This window comes from Carcharhinus amblyrhynchos, chromosome 20, assembly GCF_965287045.1.
Source record: "Carcharhinus amblyrhynchos chromosome 20, sCarAmb.v2.hapA, whole genome shotgun sequence".
Lineage (NCBI taxonomy): Eukaryota > Metazoa > Chordata > Chondrichthyes > Carcharhiniformes > Carcharhinidae > Carcharhinus > Carcharhinus amblyrhynchos.
The window spans coordinates 2,954,965-2,974,944 of record NC_137343.1 but is presented as its reverse complement, the minus strand read 5'-3'; the positions used below and the strand labels follow the sequence as shown (position 1 = coordinate 2,974,944).

General features: G+C 53.6%; 1 protein-coding gene across 1 annotated transcript in view; it reads right to left on the bottom strand.

Moving 5' to 3' along the window:
- The window catches only part of adgrd1 (adhesion G protein-coupled receptor D1), a 273,919-nt gene extending 254,973 nt beyond the window's left edge, over positions 1–18,946 (bottom strand). Inside the window, exons 1-3 of the mRNA XM_080208783.1 lie at positions 18,932–18,946; positions 16,319–16,330; positions 14,580–14,616 (exon numbers count right to left, since the gene is read on the bottom strand). Of these exons, the coding sequence (XP_080064909.1) occupies positions 14,580–14,616; positions 16,319–16,330; positions 18,932–18,946 (64 nt within the window). The remainder of the gene's footprint in view (positions 1–14,579; positions 14,617–16,318; positions 16,331–18,931) is intronic.
- Positions 18,947–19,980: the final 1,034 nt, after the last annotated feature.

Sequence of the window (19,980 nt, the reverse complement as noted above, 5' to 3'; positions counted from 1 at the left end):
GATTCTCGGGGGCACGGTGACACATTGGGTTAGCACTGCCCCCTCACAGCGCCAGGGACCCGGGTTCGATTCCCGGGGGCACGGTGACACAGTGGGTTAACACTGCCCCCTCACAGCACCAGGGACCCGGGTTCGATTCCCGGGGGCACGGTGACACAGTGGGTTAACACTGCCCCCTCACAGCGCCAGGGACCCGGGTTCGATTCCCGGGGGCACGGTGACACAGTGGGTTAGCACTGCCCCCTCACAGAGCCAGGGACCCGGGTTCGATTCTCGGGGGCACGGTGACACATTGGGTTAGCACTGCCCCCTCACAGCGCCAGGGACCCAGGTTCGATTCCCGGGGACACGGTGACACAGTGGGTTAACACTGCTGTCTCACAGCGCCAGGGACCCGGGTTCGATTCTCGGGGGCACGGTGACACCATGGGTTAGCACTGCCCCCTCACAGCGCCAGGGACCCGGGTTCGATTCCCGGGGGCACGGTGACACAGTGGGTTAACACTGCCCCCTCACAGCACCAGGGACCCGGGTTCGATTCCCGGGGGCACGGTGACACAGTGGGTTAACACTGCCCCCTCACAGCACCAGGGACCCGGGTTCGATTCCCGGGGGCACGGTGACACAGTGGGTTAACACTGCCCCCTCACAGCACCAGGGACCCGGGTTCGATTCCCCGGGGGGCACGGTGACACAGTGGGTTAGCACTGCTGTCTCACAGCGCCAGGGACCCGGGTTCGATTCCCGGGGGCACGGTGACACAGTGGGTTAACACTGCCCCCTCACAGCGCCAGGGACCCGGGTTCGATTCCCGGGGGCACGGTGACACAGTGGGTTAACACTGCTGTCTCACAGTGCCAAGGACCCGGGTTCGATTCCCGGGGGCACGGTGACACAGTGGGTTAACACTGCTGTCTCACAGCGCCAGGGACCCGGGTTCGATTCCCGGGGGCACGGTGACACAGTGGGTTAGCACTGCTGTCTCACAGAGCCAGGGACCCGGGTTCGATTCCCGGGGGCACGGTGACACAGTGGGTTAACACTGCTGTCTCACAGCGCCAGGGACCCGGGTTCGATTCCCGGGGGCACGGTGACACAGTGGGTTAACACTGCTGCCTCACAGAGCCAGGAACCCGGGTTCGATTCCCGGGGGCACGGTGACACAGTGGGTTAACACTGCTGTCTCACAGAGCCAGGAACCCGGGTTCGATTCCCGGGGGCACGGTGACACAGTGGGTTAACACTGCTGTCTCACAGAGCCAGGGACCCGGGTTCGATTCCCGGGGGCACGGTGACACAGTGGGTTAACACTGCTGCCTCACAGTGCCAGGGACCCGGGTTCGATTCCCGGGGGGCACGGTGACACAGTGGGTTAGCACTGCCCCCTCACAGAGCCAGGGACCCGGGTTCGATTCCCGGGGGCACGGTGACACAGTGGCTTAACACTGCCCCCTCACAGAGCCAGGGACCCGGGTTCGATTCCCGGGGGCACGGTGACACAGTGGGTTAGCACTGCCCCCTCACAGAGCCAGGGACCCGGGTTCGATTCCCGGGGCACGGTGACACAGTGGGTTAGCACTGCTGTCTCACAGCGCCAGGGACCCGGGTTCGATTCCCGGGGGCACGGTGACACAGTGGGTTAGCACTGCCCCCTCACAGCGCCAGGGACCCGGGTTCGATTCCCGGGGGCACGGTGACACAGTGGGTTAGCACTGCCCCCTCACAGCGCCAGGGACCCGGGTTCGATTCCCGGGGCACGGTGACACAGTGGGTTAACACTGCTGTCTCACAGTGCCAGGGACCCGGGTTCGATTCCCGGGGGCACGGTGACACAGTGGGTTAGCACTGCTGTCTCACAGTGCCAGGGACCCGGGTTCGATTCCCGGGGGCACGGTGACACAGTGGGTTAGCACTGCCCCCTCACAGAGCCAGGGACCCGGGTTCGATTCCCCGGGGGGCACGGTGACACAGTGGGTTAACACTGCTGTCTCACAGCGCCAGGGACCCGGGTTCGATTCCCGGGGGCACGGTGACACAGTGGGTTAGCACTGCCCCCTCACAGCGCCAGGGACCCGGGTTCGATTCCCGGGGGCACGGTGACACAGTGGGTTAGCACTGCCCCCTCACAGAGCCAGGGACCCGGGTTCGATTCCCGGGGCACGGTGACACAGTGGGTTAACACTGCCCCCTCACAGAGCCAGGGACCCGGGTTCGATTCCCCGGGGGGCACGGTGACACAGTGGGTTAGCACTGCCCCCTCACAGCGCCAGGGACCCGGGTTCGATTCCCGGGGGCACGGTGACACAGTGGGTTAGCGCTGCCCCCTCACAGAGCCAGGGACCCGGGTTCGATTCCCCGGGGGGCACGGTGACACAGTGGGTTAGCACTGCTGTCTCACAGCGCCAGGGACCCGGGTTCGATTCCCGGGGGCACGGTGACACAGTGGGTTAACACTGCTGTCTCACAGCGCCAGGGACCCGGGTTCGATTCCCGGGGGCACGGTGACACAGTGGGTTAACACTGCTGTCTCACAGCGCCAGGGACCCGGGTTCCATTCCCGGGGGCACGGTGACACAGTGGGTTAGCACTGCCCCCTCACAGAGCCAGGGACCCGGGTTCGATTCCCGGGGGCACGGTGACACAGTGGGTTAGCACTGCCCCCTCACAGCGCCAGGGACCCGGGTTCGATTCCCGGGGCACGGTGACACAGTGGGTTAGCACTGCCCCCTCACAGCGCCAGGGACCCGGGTTCGATTCCCGGGGGCACGGTGACACAGTGGGTTAGCACTGCCCCCTCACAGCGCCAGGGACCCGGGTTCGATTCCCGGGGGCACGGTGACACAGTGGGTTAGCACTGCCCCCTCACAGCGCCAGGGACCCGGGTTCGATTCCCGGGGCACGGTGACACAGTGGGTTAGCACTGCCCCCTCACAGAGCCAGGGACCCGGGTTCGATTCCCGGGGCACGGTGACACAGTGGGTTAGCACTGCTGTCTCACAGCGCCAGGGACCCGGGTTCGATTCCCGGGGGCACGGTGACACAGTGGGTTAGCACTGCCCCCTCACAGCGCCAGGGACCCGGGTTCGATTCCCGGGGACACGGTGACACAGTGGGTTAGTACTGCTGTCTCACAGTGCCAGGGACCCGGGTTCGATTCCCCGGGGGGCACGGTGACACAGTGGGTTAGCACTGCTGCCTCACAGCGCCAGGGACCCGGGTTCGATTCCCGGGGGCACGGTGACACAGTGGGTTAACACTGCTGCCTCACAGTGCCAGGGACCCGGGTTCGATTCCCAGGGGCACGGTGACACAGTGGGTTAACACTGCTGCCTCACAGTGCCAGGGACCCGGGTTCGATTCCCCGGGGGGCACGGTGACACAGTGGGTTAGCACTGCTGTCTCACAGTGCCAGGGACCCGGGTTCGATTCCCGGGGGCACGGTGACACAGTGGGTTAACACCGCTGCCTCACAGTGCCAGGGACCCGGGTTCGATTCCCGGGGGCACGGTGACACAGTGGGTTAACACCGCTGCCTCACAGTGCCAGGGACCCGGGTTCGATTCCCGGGGGACACGGTGACACAGTGGGTTAACACTGCCCCCTCACAGTGCCAGGGACCCGGGTTCGATTCCCGGGGGGCACGGTGACACAGTGGGTTAGCACTGCTGTCTCACAGCGCCAGGGACCCGGGTTCGATTCCTGGCAGCACGGTGACACAGTGGGTTAGCACCGCTGCCTCACAGTGCCAGGGACCCGGGTTCGATTCCTGGGGACACGGTGACACAGTGGGTTAGCACTGCTGTCTCACAGTGCCAGGGACCCGGGTTCGATTCCTGGGGACACAGTGACACAGTGGGTTAACACTGCTGTCTCACAGCGCCAGGGACCCGGGTTCGATTCCCGGGGGGCACGGTGACACAGTGGGTTAGCGCTGCCGCCTCACAGCGCCAGGGACCCGGGTTCGATTCCCGGGGGGCACGGTGACACAGTGGGTTAGCGCTGCCGCCTCACAGCGCCAGGGACCCGGGTTCGATTCCCGGGGGCACGGTGACACAGTGGGTTAGCACTGCCCCCTCACAGCGCCAGGGACCCGGGTTCGATTCCCGGGGGCACAGTGACACAGTGGGTTAGCACTGCCCTCTCACAGCGCCAGGGACCCGGGTTCGATTCCTGGCAGCACGGTGACACAGTGGGTTAGCACTGCTGTCTCACAGCACCAAGGACCCGGGTTCGATTCCCAGGGGCACGGTGACACAGTGGGTTAGCACTGCTGCCTCACAGCACCAGGGACCCGGGTTCGATTCCCGGGGGCACGGTGACACAGTGGGTTAGCACTGCTGCCTCACAGCACCAGGGACCCGGGTTCGATTCCCAGGGGCACGGTGACACAGTGGGTTAACACTGCCCCCTCACAGTGCCAGGGACCCGGGTTCGATTCCCGGGGGCACGGTGACACAGTGGGTTAACACCGCTGCCTCACAGTGCCAGGGACCCGGGTTCGATTCCCGGGGGCACGGTGACACAGTGGGTTAGCACTGCTGTCTCACAGCGCCAGGGACCCGGGTTCGATTCCCGGGGACACGGTGACACAGTGGGTTAACACTGCCCCCTCACAGCGCCAGGGACCCGGGTTCGATTCCCGGGGGCACGGTGACACAGTGGGTTAACACTGCCGCCTCACAGCGCCAGGGACCCGGGTTCGATTCCCGGGGGCACGGTGACACAGTGGGTTAGCACTGCTGTCTCACAGCGCCAGGGACCCGGGTTCGATTCCCGGGGGCACGGTGACACAGTGGGTTAGCACTGCTGTCTCACAGCGCCAGGGACCCGGGTTCGATTCCCGGGGGGGGCACGGTGACACAGTGGGTTAGCACTGCTGTCTCACAGAGCCAGGGACCCGGGTTCGATTCCCGGGGGCACGGTGACACAGTGGGTTAACACTGCCGCCTCACAGCGCCAGGGACCCGGGTTCGATTCCCGGGGGACACGGTGACACAGTGGGTTAGCACTGCTGTCTCACAGCGCCAGGGACCCGGGTTCGATTCCCGGGGGACACGGTGACACAGTGGGTTAGCACTGCCCCCTCACAGCGCCAGGGACCCGGGTTCGATTCCCGGGGGGCACGGTGACACAGTGGGTTAACACTGCTGTCTCACAGCGCCAGGGACCCGGGTTCGATTCCCGGGGGCACGGTGACACAGTGGGTTAGCACTGCTGTCTCACAGCGCCAGGGACCCGGGTTCGATTCCCAGGGGGCACGGTGACACAGTGGGTTAGCACTGCTGCCTCACAGCGCCAGGGATCCAGGTTCGATTCCCAGCTTGGGTCACAGTCTGTGCAGAGTCTGCATGTTCTCCCTGTGTCTGCGTGGGTTTCCTCTGGGTGCTCCGGTTTCGTCCCACAGTCTAAAAGATGTGCTGGTTGGGGTGCATTGGCCATGCTAAATTCTCCCTCAGTGTACCTGAACAGGCACCAGAATGTGGCAACTAGGGATTTTTACAGTAACTTCATTGCAGTGTTAATGTAAGGCAACTTGTGACACAAATAAATAAACTTTAAACGTGATAATGGAAACCTGGAACTCTCTTCACTCAAAGATTCTGGAGGTTAATTGAATTTTCTAGACTGAGATCGACAGACTGTGTTGGCTGCGGGTATCGAGGGACATGGAGCTATGGTGGGTACATGGAGTTGGCACATAGTTGAACCATGATCTATTAGAATGATATAACAAAACAGAGGGTCTGAATGGCCTCGTACAGTCAGTATCCAAAAAGGAGAAATACTTCTATAATGAAGCATTTGGCATGGTGCCAGAGTCTGAATTAATGCTGTATGTTTGAGGGTAACTTCACCCATCTGTTTCTGCCAGGTTTGAAGAAAGTCTGTGCCTCACATTTAGCTGCGTGGCAACGATTCCCCCAAGTTCCTTCCCCTTCAGATTCAGCTCTTAGCCAGATAGGCAGCACAGTGGCACAATGGCACAGCGGTTAACACTGCTGCTTCACAGCGCCAGGGACCTGGGTTCGATTCCCAGCTCGGGTCACTGTCTGTGCGAAGTTTGCACGTTCTCCCCATGTCTGCATGGGTTTCCTCCAGGTGCTCCACTTTCCTCCCGCACTCCAAAGATGTGTGGGTTAGGTGGATTGGCCATGGTAAATTGGCCCTTTACTGTCAGGGGACTAGCTAGGGTAAATGCTGGGGGTTATGGGGATAAGGATTGTGATCCGTGCTGACTTGATGGGCCGAGTGGCCTCCTTCCACACTGTAGGGATTCTGTGCAGGTTTTGAGTGAAGTTTCACATTATGAAGGGGGTTGGGGAGCAGTGGGGTGGGGGTGGGGGGAGGTACTGGATAAAGCACAAAGTAACTTGTATTTATATAGCAACTTTAACACAGGAGAATTTTCCAAGGCATTTCACAGGAAGGTGATCAAAGAAACGTGAACACCAATTCACAGAGCAGCTACCAGGGAAAATGGACAAAAGTCTGGTCAAAGAGTAGGAGAGGCATTTGAGAGGGCATGAGCTCATTATTTGAATAGAAACGTTGTGCAGGGGTACAGGGAAGAGGCAAGAGAATGGCGCAAAGTCACGATGCTCATTCGGAGAGTCGGAGCAGACACAGAATCCTACAGTGCAGAGGAGGCCCTTTGGCCCATCGAGTCTGCCCCAATGCATGAAAGGCCCTGACCTACCCACCTAATCCCACTTGCCAGCACTTGGCCCATAGCCCTGAATGTTACGGTGTAATGGGCTATCATAATGGGCCAAATGGTCCCCTTCTGCACTTGAATAACTCTGTTGTTCTGTGACAAAGGAAGAAAGTGAGGAGGGTGCTGGAGAGGTTTAGGGAGAGAAGTCCAGAACTTAGGTCCTAGACGGGTGAAGGTACGGCCGCCGATGGTGGAGTGATGGATATAGGGGGATGTGGAAGAGGTTGGAATTGGAGGAATGTGGGGACCTCTGAGGATTGTGGGGCTGGAGGTGACAGAGAGAGGGAAGGGGAGAGGCCGTGGAGGAATTTGGGGACTAGGATAAGAATAAGGCAATACTGAACCGGGAACTCCCAAAGCAAACAGAACTACAACACTTAGGGTAGCCAGAGCAAATCAGCCTCCAAAACATTGCTGATGTGTGAGGTGTGTTACACAGTAACACGGATAGGTCATGTGTTCCTGACCCAAAGACCTCATCACATAGACACACGTGTGAAGAATAATTACAATGGCTAATGGTCTCTCCTCACACACCACAAAAATTCTCTTAAACTCAGCAAACCATAAATCCAAAAGACTTTCTCACTGTCGCTCCGTTTTCACCCATATAGTCAGGCTGTGTGATGTGGTGACCAGCACATCCAGCACTTTATCATCAGCAGCTGCTTTGTATTAAGTGCAGAGTGAAGGGTTGATCAAAGAGGTCTGCTTGTGCTGCTATTTATTTGAGGCCATTAACATTATGTGGAACTTTCTTTTATAAATTGAGCTGGAAACCACAGGTGGTTTCTGCAAATTTCCTTCCTCACCTTTCCACAAGTCAGGAGAGTGATGGAATACTCTCCCCTTGCCTGGATGGGTGCAGCTCCAACAACACTCAAGAAGCCCAACACCATCCTGGAGAAAGGAACCTGCATGAGTGGCACCCCTTCCACCCTCCCTCCACCACCAACGCTGCCATGTGTACCATCTACAAGGTGCCCTGCAGCAGGCTCCTTCAACACAGCATCTTCCAAACCCATGACCACTACCACCTCAGTAACACACAGAGCATCAGGGAATCATAGAATCCCTACAGTACAGAGGAGGCCATTCAACCCATCGAGTCTTCAATAGAACATCCTACCCAAGCCCTCCCCTCCACCCTATCCCTGTAACCCCCAAATATTTACCCCACTAATCCCACACATCCTTGGTCACTAAACAGCAATTTAGCATGGTCAATCTACCTAACCTGCACGTCTTTGGAGTGTGGGAGGAGACCAGAAAACCCAGAGGAAACGCAAACACAGGGAGAACATAGGGTCATGGAGTCATAGAGATTTACAGCATGGAAACAAACCCTTCGGCCCAACTTGTCCATGCCGTTCCTTTTTTTGACCCCCTAAGCTAGTCTCAATTGCCCGCGTTTGGCCCATATCCCTCTATACCCATCTTACCCATGCAACCATCTAAACGCTTTTTAAAATTGTACCCACCTCAACTACTGTCTCTGGCAGCTTGTTCCAGACACTCACCACAAATATGTAAACAGTCCAAGGCAGGAATCGAACCTGAGTCCCTGGCAGCATGAGGCAGTAGTGCTAAGCACTGTGCCAACTTGCTGCTCCAAAATCAGTAGCCCGTACAGAAAGTATATACTTTCAAATTACATTTTTAAGACTGTATATATATCAGGCAGCATCTTCAGATTCCACACTAAAGTGGGGGGTCTTACACCATCAGGTGAAGATTTTGAATTTTTGATCACACTTCCTTGATCTTCTGATCGTTCATTCTTGTGTTCCTGAGTCCTCTTCACCTCTGCAGCATCAGAGAGGATTTTGTAACTGAGATTTCTTTCCCTCTGTCTTTCTCAGAATGGGAGCGCTCAGGAACAAAGGCTGAAGACTGGGGGGTGAGTCCAGTAACACGTAAAACAAGTGAGCAAGAATCCGATGCCCATTTCCTCCCAGATCTCTCATCATCTCCAGCCCCGAAGCTCCCTTGATTGGATTCTCATCCTGCACACCTCCTCCAACACTCCTAACTCACACCTGACAGCCTTGTGTTCACCGAGCCACATTGCCTCGCTGTTAAACAATGCCCTGCTTCCTACCTTCATCCTCTCACGGCCTTGTTCCTCCTTATCTCCATAATCACCTCCAGCTTCTGAGCTATCTGTGCTCCTCTAATTCTGCCTCCTTGCACATCCCCAATTTTAACCACTGCAGTGGTGGCTCTGGCTTCAGCCATCCAGAACCTCAGGCCCATAATGCCCACCCAACACCTTCAAAAATAGAAAAAGCTGGATAATCTCAGCAGGTCTGACAGCATCTCTGGAGAAAGAATAGATCCAAGGTTACAAATCTGGATGACCCTTCATCAGAGTGGTAGTGATAAGTTTACCAGGTGAGAGATCTCCAGGGCCATGTCACATGTGGCTCAGTTGGTAACATTCTTGTCTGAGCCACAAGGTTCACAGTTCAAGTCCCACTCATAAGAATATAAGAACATAAGAAATAGGAGCAGGAGTAGGCCATCTAGCCCTTCGAGCCTGCCCCGCCATTCAATAAGATCATGGCTGATCTGAAGTGGATCAGTTCCACTTTCCCGCTTCCCCCCCGTAACCCTTAATCCCCTTGCCTACCAAAAACCTATCTACCCGTGTCTTAAAAATATTTAGCGAGGTAGCCTCCACCACTTCAACGGGCAGAGAATTCCAGAGATTCACCACCCTTTGAGTGAAGAAGTTCCTCCTCAACTCTGTTCTAAACTGTCCCCCCCTTATCTTGAGGCTGTGCCTTCTAGTCCTACTGTCCTTTCTGAGCAGGAAGAATCTCTCTACCTCTACCCTATCCATCCCCTTCATTATCTTATACATCTCTATAAGATCCCCCCTCATCCTTCTAAACTCCAACGAGTACAGACCCAGTCTATTCAGCCTCTCTTCATAGTCCAACCCCCTCATCTCCAGTATCAGCCTAGTGAACCTCCTCTGCACTCCTTCCAAGGCCAAAATATCCTTGTGCAAGTGCAGCGACCAAAACTGCACACAGTACTCCAGCTGCGGCCTCACCAGTACCCTGTACAGTTGCAGCAAGACCTCCCTGCTTTTATACTCTATCCCCCTCGCTATAAAGGCCAGCATCCCATTCGCCTTCCTGATCACCCGCTGCACCTGCAGACTGGGATTTTGCGACTCATGCACAAGGACCCCCAGGTCCCTCTGCACCGTAGCATGCTGCAGCTTTTCACCCTTTAAATAGTAATCCCTCCTAGTATTATTCCTGCCAAAGTGGATAACCTCACACTTGCTAACATTGTACTCCATCTGCCAGGTCCTCGCCCACTCGCTCAGCCTATCTAGATCCCTCTGCAGACTTTCCACACCCTCCGCGCAATTTGCTTTTCCACTTATCATTGTGTCATCAGCAAATTTCGACACCCTACACTCAGCCCCCTCCTCCAGATCATCTACATAAACGGTAAATAGCTGAGGCCCCAGCACCGATCCCTGCGGCACTCCACTAGTTACCAACCGCCAGTCAGAATAGCACCCATTGATCCCAACTCTCTGCTTCCTATCAGACAGCCAATCCTCTATGCACGCTAACACCTTAAAACTCCAGGACTTGAACATAAAAACCCAGTGGACGCTCCAGTGTTGCTCTGTCAGAGGGGCTGTCTACAGATGTGACAAATCGCAGGCCCCACTCAAGCGTAGAGTAGGGTATGCCCTGTCTACATCAATGGGGACAAAGTAGAAATGGTCAAGAGCTTCAAGTTTTTAGGTGTCCGGATCACCAACAACCTGTCTTGGTCCCCCCATGCCAACACTATAGTTGAGAAAGCCCCACCAACGCCTCTACTTTCTCAGGAGACTAAGGAAATTTGGCATATTCACTACGACTCTCACCAACCTTTACAGATGCACCATAGAAAGAATTCTTTCTGGTTGTATCACAGTTTGGTATGGGCTCCTGCTCTGCCCAAGACCACAAGAAACTACAAAGGTCTTGAATGTAGCCCAATCCATCACGCAAACCAGCCTCCCATCCATTGACTCTGTCCACACTTCCCGCTGCCTCGGCAAAGCAGCCAGTATAATTAAGGACCCCACACACCCCGGACATTGTCTCTTCCGCCTTTTTCCATTGGGAAAAAAATGCAAAAGTCTGAGGTCACGTACCAACCGACTCAAGAACAGCTTCTTCCCTGCTACTGTCAGACTTTTGAATGGACCTACCTCGCATTAAGTTGATCTTTCTCTACATCCTAGCTATGTCCATAACACTACATTCTGCACTCTCCTTTCCTTCTCTATGAACAGTATGCTTTGTCTGTATAGTGCATAAGAAACAATACTTTTCATTCGATGTTCATCCATGCAACAAAAATAAATCAAGTCAACTCAAATCAAAATACTCGATAAATGGAAAAATCCCATGGTTGCTGTTACGAGATGGATCAATATATCCTGTGTCTTGGTCAAGTCAACATCACAAAATAGCTAATCTGCTCATTGCTGTTTGTGGGATCTTGCTGTGTGCAATTTGCCACATTTCCTACATTACAACAGTAACTAAACTTCAAAAATACTTCATTGGAACATCATAAAAGGCGCTATATAAATGCATGTCAATCTTTCTTTATCAGAATTGTTGCACAGCTTTCACCAAGTGTTTGAACACTGATGCAGCACATCATCTTCTGGCTACACCTCTGTGAAAGACCCTGGCATCTTTCTCTACATTCAAGCTAATATATCTGTGTCAGTTGCTGCTGTTGGACATACACCCTACATCATAACGGGCTTGTCATTTCAGTGGGTTCTAGCACAAACAAGGGAAGGATAAAGGGACAGTATGGTTTGACTAGCTGGGAGGAAGCACGGGAGAAAGATAAACTCGGATGTAGATCTCAGGACCCAACGCTCTGTTCCTGGTCTGCCGATTCTGCAGAATTCTTTGTAATGAGCACCGGGCTGGAGGTTACTCCTAGAGGGGGGACATCTGAGTTTGAAATACTGCTACAACCCTGAAACTGATAACATTTTTCTCTTCTGCAGTAAGAGGCCAGAGTGAGGAAATCACTCAGACACAAAGGAGACACAGAAAGCTGCAAACAATCCCAAAGTGAACAAAGACAGTTAGCAAGCAGCAGCAAAGAAAGAAGTGAGAAAGAGACTGAAAGAATGAAAGTTAGACAGGAAAGAGAAAGGATAGATATTAAAAACAGGACAAAGAATACTGGAATTAAATAACTATTCAAAAACCCAAACTCAACCAAACGTTGTCAATACAAAAATAATCTTTAATCAGAAACTGTTTCCTTCAGTAACCAGAACATATTCCAGCCTCAAATTCAGTTCAATGTGTCAGCCCAGTTCAGTATTGTAAAATTCCGAAACCCTGTACCATTCTCCAAACTCATCCCACTGCCCCAGTCATTCCCCATAGCCCTGTATTGATCCCCAAACTAATCCCACTGCCCCGCTCTCTCCCCATAGCCCTGTATCAATCCCCAAACTAATCCCACTGCCCCGCTCTCTCCCCATAGCCCTGTATCAATCCCCAAACTAATCCCACTGCCCCCCTCTCTCCCCATATCCCTGTATCAATCCCCAAACTAATCCCACTGCCCCCCTCTCTCCCCATAGCCCTGTATCAATCCCCAAACTAATCCCACTTCCCCGCTCTCTCCCCGTAGCCCTGTATCAATCCCCAAACTAATCCCACTGCCCCACTCTCTCCCCATAGCCCTGTATCAATCCCCAAACTAATCCCACTGCCCCCGCTCTCTCCCCACACCCTGTATCAATCCCTAAACTGATCCCACTGCCCCGCTCTCTCCCCATAGCCCTGTATCAATCCCCAAACTGATCCCACTGCCCCCCTCTCTCCCCATAGCCCTGTATCAATCCCCAAACTAATCCCACTTCCCCGCTCTCTCCCCGTAGCCCTGTATCAATCCCTAAACTGATCCCACTGCCCCGCTCTCTCCCCATAGCCCTGTATCAATCCCCAAACTGATCCCACTGCCCCGCTCTCTCCCCATAGCCCTGTATCAATCCCCAAACTAATCCCACTGCCCCCGCTCTCTCCCCATAGCCCTGTATCAATCCCCAAACTAATCCCACTGCCCCCGCTCTCTCCCCATAGCCCTGTATCAATCCCCAAACTAATCCCACTGCCCCGCTCTCTCCCCATAGCCCAGTATCAATCCCCAAACTAATCCCACTGCTCCGCTCTCTCCCCATAGCCCTGTATCAATCCCAAACTAATCCCACTGCCCCGCTCTCTCCCCATAGCCCAGTATCAATCCCCAAACTAATCCCACTGCCCCACTCTCTCCCCATAGCCCTGTATCAATCCCAAACTAATCCCACTGCCCCGCTCTCTCCCCATAGCCCAGTATCAATCCCCAAACTAATCCCACTGCCCCGCTCTCTCCCCATAGCCCTGTATCAATCCCCAAACTAATCCCACTGCCCCACTCTCTCCCCATAGCCCTGTATCAATCCCAAACTAATCCCACTGCCCTGCTCTCTCCCCATAGCCCTGTATCAATCCCCAAACTAATCCCACTGCCCCGCTCTCTCCCCATAGCCCAGTATCAATCCCCAAACTAATCCCACTGCCCCGCTCTCTCCCCATAGCCCTGTATCAATCCCCAAACTAATCCCACTGCCCCACTCTCTCCCCATAGCCCTGTATCAATCCCAAACTAATCCCACTGCCCTGCTCTCTCCCCATAGCCCTGTATCAATCCCCAAACTAATCCCACTGCCCCGCTCTCTCCCCATAGCCCTGTATCAATCCCCAAACTAATCCCACTGCCCCACTCTCTCCCCATAGCCCTGTATCAATCCCAAACTAATCCCACTGTCCCACTCTCTCCCCATAGCCCTGTATCAATCCCCAAACTAATCCCACTGCCCCGTTCTCTCCCCATTGCCCTGTATCAATCCCCAAACTAATCCCACTGCCCCACTCTCTCCCCATAGCCCTGTATCAATCCCCAAACTAATCCCACTGCCCCGCTCTCTCCCCATAGCCCAGTATCAATCCCCAAACTAATCCCACTGCCCCCTCTCCCCCCGTAGCCCTGTATCAATCCCTAAACTAATCCCACTGCCCCACTCTCTCCCCATAGCCTTGTATCAATCCCCAAACTAATCCCACTGCCCCCCTCCCCCCATAGCCTTGTATCAATCCCCAAACTAATCTCACTGCCCCCTCTCCCCCCCATAGCCCTGTATCAATCCCCAAACTAATCCCACTGCCCCCGCTCTCTCCCCATAGCCCTGTATCATTCCCCAAACTAATCTTACTGCCCCGCTCTCTCCCCATAGCCCTGTATCATTCCCCAAACTAATCCCACTGCCCCGCTCTCTCCCCGTATTACTGTACATTACTTGTTTGAGTTATTTACCTAACTTTTCCTGAAAAACTACAATAGTTCAACAAGTCTCTCTAAATCATTTCAGCGATTCTGTGAGAAGCTGTCAGTGTAGCTGTAGCTGTACACATGGATGTTATAAATAAACATGTGTGTCTGTGGGTGTATGTGTGTGCCTGTGGAGTATGTGTGCCTAGTGCGTACATATGTGTCTGTGGGTGTATATGTGTGTCCGTGGGTGTATATGTGTGTCTGTGGGTGTACATGTGTGCCTGTGGGTGTATGTGTGTCTAGGATGTATATGTGTCGAGGGTGTATATTTGTGTGGGACTGTATGTGTCACAGTAAAAGTGTAGACAGGAACCACTTTTAGTGCACTGCACTACTGGGGAGAGAATGGGAAAGTTCAGCAAACACTGGGCAGCTCAGGCCAGTCTGTGTACAGAGTTCACCTTCCATTGCTGTGAGTTTGCCTTACCTGTGAGTGCTGGAACTGCCTCTGATTCTCCGCTTACCTGAGTAAATAAAGAATAAAAGAGTGAAGTCCTCAGAGAGCGGACAGCGAGTGTGTTGCCAATTGCTGAGAGAAATTTCGGTACCTTCCGTAGTAGGAGCAGCATTGAGACACACAACAAGTATCTCCCCATTCTCACTGCACCGCTTCACTAGATTGGATATTCCTGATCTAATCCTTGCTCCAAGGTGATCCCGGGATCTTCCTCCTGCGTCTCTCACCCAGCCAAGGGTCTCACGCTGAAGTTTGGAACTGCTGGCGTCTGGAGTAACTCCGCAGAGAGGATGAGGAAACTGAGAGATGCCAGCAGCTTTCTGCCCGAGAGCCTCTTACAGCTCACTCACACATAACAACTCCTGCAAACTCCTGCCTCTTTGTCTCAATCTATCTCTCACTCTCTATCCCTGCCTGTCTCTGTCTGGCTCTCGCAGTCTGTGTCTCAGTCTGTGTGTGTCTCTCTGTGCTCCAAACTGTCTCAGTCCTTTCCCCCCTCTCTGTCTCCTAGTCTCTCTCTCTCCCACCCTCAATCTACCCCCTCCCAAATGTTTCTGTCTCTCCCCCAGCCTCTCTCTCTCTGTTTCTCTCTCTGTCTCTCGCACAGTTTCACTGTATCTCTGTCCACCTGGTCTCTATTTCTTTCTCTGTGTCTATCTCTTTCCCAGTCTCTAATCCTCTGCCTCACTCCCCACTCTGTTGTCTTCCCTCAGTCTCTATGTTTCCGTCTCTCTGTATCTCTCCCTCCTTTTTTTCTTTCTCCCTATCCTCTCTGTACCTCTCTATCTCCCTGCTCTCTATTTCTTTCTCTATTCTCTATTTATCTCTCTCTTTCTCGCTCTATATCTGTGATTCTTTTCCCCAGTTTTTCTCTATGTCTCACTCCCCACGCTCTAAGTCTCTGACTTTTCCACTGCTCTTTATTTCTCTCTCTCTCTCTGTATCTCTAGATCTCTCTCCCAGCCTCTGCACTCTCCTGAACTGACTCTGGGAGACAGTTCCTAACTCTCTGCAGCCGCGGTTCCAGCTCCCCCCTCCCCAAATCCCACCCTAACCCCCCTGGTGGGAGAAGTTAAACTGACGCAATGTTGTCTCTGGGAATGTTTAACTTTTCTTTGTAGTGGGTTTAGCTGGATTGCGGATCTCCCCGAGGCTGCCGAGCCGCAGGGCTGAAAGCTGCACACCCCTGGCCCCTTGCTTTACCCCCTGAGAGGGTAACAAACAGCCTGAGTACCCCTCACACCCCACCCCCTCCCCCCCCCCCAGGGACAGTGGCAGCTCAGAGTGAAGGCAGGGCTGCAGTCACACTGAGTGTGCGGAACTGGAAAGAATCTGAGTTTGTGTGTGGGGGGGTAGCGGGGGATGGGGAGGGGGGGGGGGTAGCGGGGGACGGGGAGGGGGGGGGGTAGCGGGGGATGGGGAGGGGGGGTGGTGGAGGACGGGTTGATTTTATTTTGCAGACCCTCCCTCCCCCCACCCCCCCATTAAGGACAGAATCTCTCATCTTTCTCTCAATTCCATTTTCAAAGCAGACTCAGCGCCTGATTGTCAAACTCCCTCATCTCCCTCCTCCTACTGATCCACACACACCTCTCCAGCACCTTCCCCACCCTCCAGTACTCTCAGCCCTGGAATGCAGTGTGCACAGCAAGATCCCACAATACCCACTCACCTCTTTCAGAGTGAGGGATGAATATTGACCAACCCACCTGCAGCTCCCCCTGTAACAGAGTCAGAAATAAACCTTTACAGAGTGAAGACTGTTCACCGTCCCATCTAAGAGATCACCTCTCTGACAGTGCGGCACTCCCTCAGCACTGACCCTCTGACAGTGCGGCACTCCCTCAGCACTGACCCTCTGACAGTGCGGCACTCCCTCAGTACTGACCCTCTGACAGTGCGGCACTCCCTCAGCACTGACCCTCTGACAGTGCGGCGCTCCCTCAGTACTGACCCTCTGACAGTGCGGCCCTCCCTCAGCACTGACCCTCTGACAGTGCGGCGCTCCCTCAGCACTGACCCTCTGACAGTGCAGCACTCCCTCAGCACTGACCCTCTGACAGTGCGGCGCTCCCTCAGCACTGACCCTCTGACAGTGCGGCACTCCCTCAGCACTGACCCTCTGACAGTGCGGCACTCCCTCAGCACTGACCCTCTGACAGTGCGGCGCTCCCTCAGCACTGACCCTCTGACAGTGCGGCACTCCCTCAGCACTGACCCTCTGACAGTGCGGCACTCCCTCAGCACTGACCCTCTGACAGTGCAGCACTCCCTCAGCACTGACCCTCTGACAGTGTGGCACTCCCTCAGCACTGACCCTCTGACAGTGCGGCGCTCCCTCAGCACTGACCCTCTGACAGTGCGGCGCTCCCTCAGCACTGACCCTCTGACAGTGCGGCACTCCCTCAGTACTGACCCTCTGACAGTGCGGCACTCCCTCAGCACTAACCCTCTGACAGTGCGGCACTCCCTCAGTACTGACCCTCTGACAGTGCGGCACTCCCTCAGCACTAACCCTCTGACAGTGCGGCGCTCCCTCAGTTCTGACCCTCTGACAGTGCGGCACTCCCTCAGCACTAACCCTCTGACAGTGCGGCGCTCCCTCAGTACTGACCCTCTGACAGTGCGGCACTCCCTCAGCACTAACCCTCTGACAGTGCGGCGCTCCCTCAGTACTGACCCTCTGACAGTGCGGCACTCCCTCAGCACTAACCCTCTGACAGTGCGGCGCTCCCTCAGTTCTGACCCTCTGACAGTGCGGCACTCCCTCAGCACTGACCCTCTGACAGTGCGGCACTCCCTCAGCACTGACCCTCTGACAGTGCGGCGCTCCCTCAGCACTGACCCTCTGACAAAGGCCAATATGCCCCAGTACATAGAAACACAGAAACATAGAAATAAGAGGCATGAGGACGTCATTCAGCCCTTCAATTCTGCTCTGCCATTCATTTTGATCATCAAATTCCAATATCCTGATCCCACCTTCCTCCCATATCCCTTTAGCCCCAAGAGCTATATCTAATTTCTTCGTAAAATCACACAATGTTTTGGCCTCAACTACTTTCTGTGGGGGTGAATTCCACACATTCACCACCCTCTGGGTGAAGAAATTTCCCCTCACCTCAGTTCTAAATTGTTTCCCCCTTATCCTCAAACTCTGACCCCTAGTTCTGGACTCCCCCCACCACTGGAAACATTCTTTCTCAATCTACCCTGTCTAACCCTGTTAGAATTTTATATGTTTCTATGAGATCCTCTCTCACTTTTCTAAACTCCAGTGAATATAATCCTAACCAACTTAGTCTCTCCTCATATGACAGACCTGCCGTCCCAGGAATCAGCCTGGTAAACCTTCGCTGTGCTCCCTCTATAGCAAGGACATAAGAACATAAGAACAGAAGAAATAGGAGCAGGAGTAGGCCATCTAGCCCCTCGAGCCTGCCCCGCCATTCAATAAGATCATGGCTGATCTGTCGTGCCTCAGTTCCACATTCCCGCCCTCTCCCCATAACCCTTAATTCCCTTGCCTATCAAAAACCTATCAACCCGCGTCTTAAATATATTTAGCGAGGCAACCTCCACCACTTCAACGGGCAGAGAATTTCAGAGATTCACCACCCTTTGAGTGAAGAAGTTCCTCCTCAACTCCGTTCTAAACCGCCCCTCCTTTATCTTGAGGCTGTGCCCCCTAGTCCTACTGTCCTTTCTGAGCGGGAAGAACCTCTCCACCTCTATCCTATCCATCCATCCAAGGACATCCTTCCTCAGATAAGGACACCAAAACTGCACACAATACTCCAGGTGTGGCCTCACCAAGGCCCTGTACAATTGCAGCAAAACATCCCTATCTCTATATTCAAATCCTCTCGCTATGAAAGCCATTTGCCTTCTTTACTGCCTGCTGTACCTGCACGCTTACTTTTAGTTACTGATTCACAAGGACACCAAGGTCTCACTGAGTATCCACCTCTCTCAATTTACACCCATTCAAGTAATAATCTGTCTTCCTATTATTGCTACCAAAGTGGATAACCTCACATTTATCCACATTATACTGCATCTGCCATGCAGATACCCACACACTCAGCCTGTCCAAGTCACACTGAAGCATCTCTGTATCCTCCTCACAGCTCACCCTCCCACCCAACTTTGTATCATCTGCAAATTTGGAGATAATACATTCAGTTCCCTCTTCCAAATCATTAATATATAATGTGAACAGTTGGGGTCCTGGCACAGATCCCTGAAGAAACCCATTAGTCAATGACTGCCAATCAGAAAAAGACTCACTTATGCCAACCCTTAGCTTCCTATTTGCTTACCAGCTTTCTATCCATCTCAAGACATTACCTGAAATCCCGTGTGCTTTAACTTTACATGGTAGTCTGTTATGTGAGATCTTGTCAAAAGCCTTCTAAAAGTTTCAATAAACCACATCCACTGGCTCTCCTTGGTCAACTCTACTAGATTCTAATAGATTCATCAAGCATGATTCCCCTTTTGTAAATCCATGCTGACTTTGTCTGATTATCCCACTGCCTTCCAAATGCCAAGTTATGAAATCCTTGATAATGGATTCTAGCAACTTCCCCAGTACTGACATTAGGCTCACTGGTCTATAGTTCCCTGCTTTTTCTCTACCTCCCTTTTTGAATAGCGGGCTTACATTAGCTGCCTCCGAACCTGTAGGAACCAGCCAGAGTCCAAAGAATTTTGGTGCTGAACACTGTGCAATCAACAGCGAATATCCCCACTTCTGACCTTTGGCCTTATGAGGCCCTGCTTGTGTTAAAACACAGATATAGCCTCACCTGCCGACTCAATTTGATAGGCTTATTCTTCCCTCCAAACCTTTCCTGTCTTACAACTAAATTCTTCAATTTAGAACAGAAACATTGCAGCGCTTATAGACACTGTTCAGCCCATCTAGTACCCAACAACTCTCTGTAGAATAATCCGATCAATCCCATTCTCCCACTCTACCTTTTAGCCATGAATGGTTACTTTCCTCATGTTCCCATCTAATTTCCAAATCATTTACAGTCTCCACTTCCATCGCCCACGTGGTATTATCACTGGTTGTGAGTGAAAGTTCTTAACCACATTCCTCTGGCATGTTTTGCTCAAGACCTTCAATCTGTGTACCCAATTTCACCTTAAATCAAATCAAATTAAATCTCTTTGTCCACCTTATCTGAACATACAGTCTTTTCCACCTCAATCAACTCTCCCCTCTGCCTTTTTAGTTCCACCCATAGTATGAACAACCTCTAATCTTGTTACTAAAATCCCTGGAATAATTCTGATAAATCTCCTCTGTACCCTCTCAAGAACTGGATGCAAGACACTGGTAGGGGTCATGTCAGAGTTT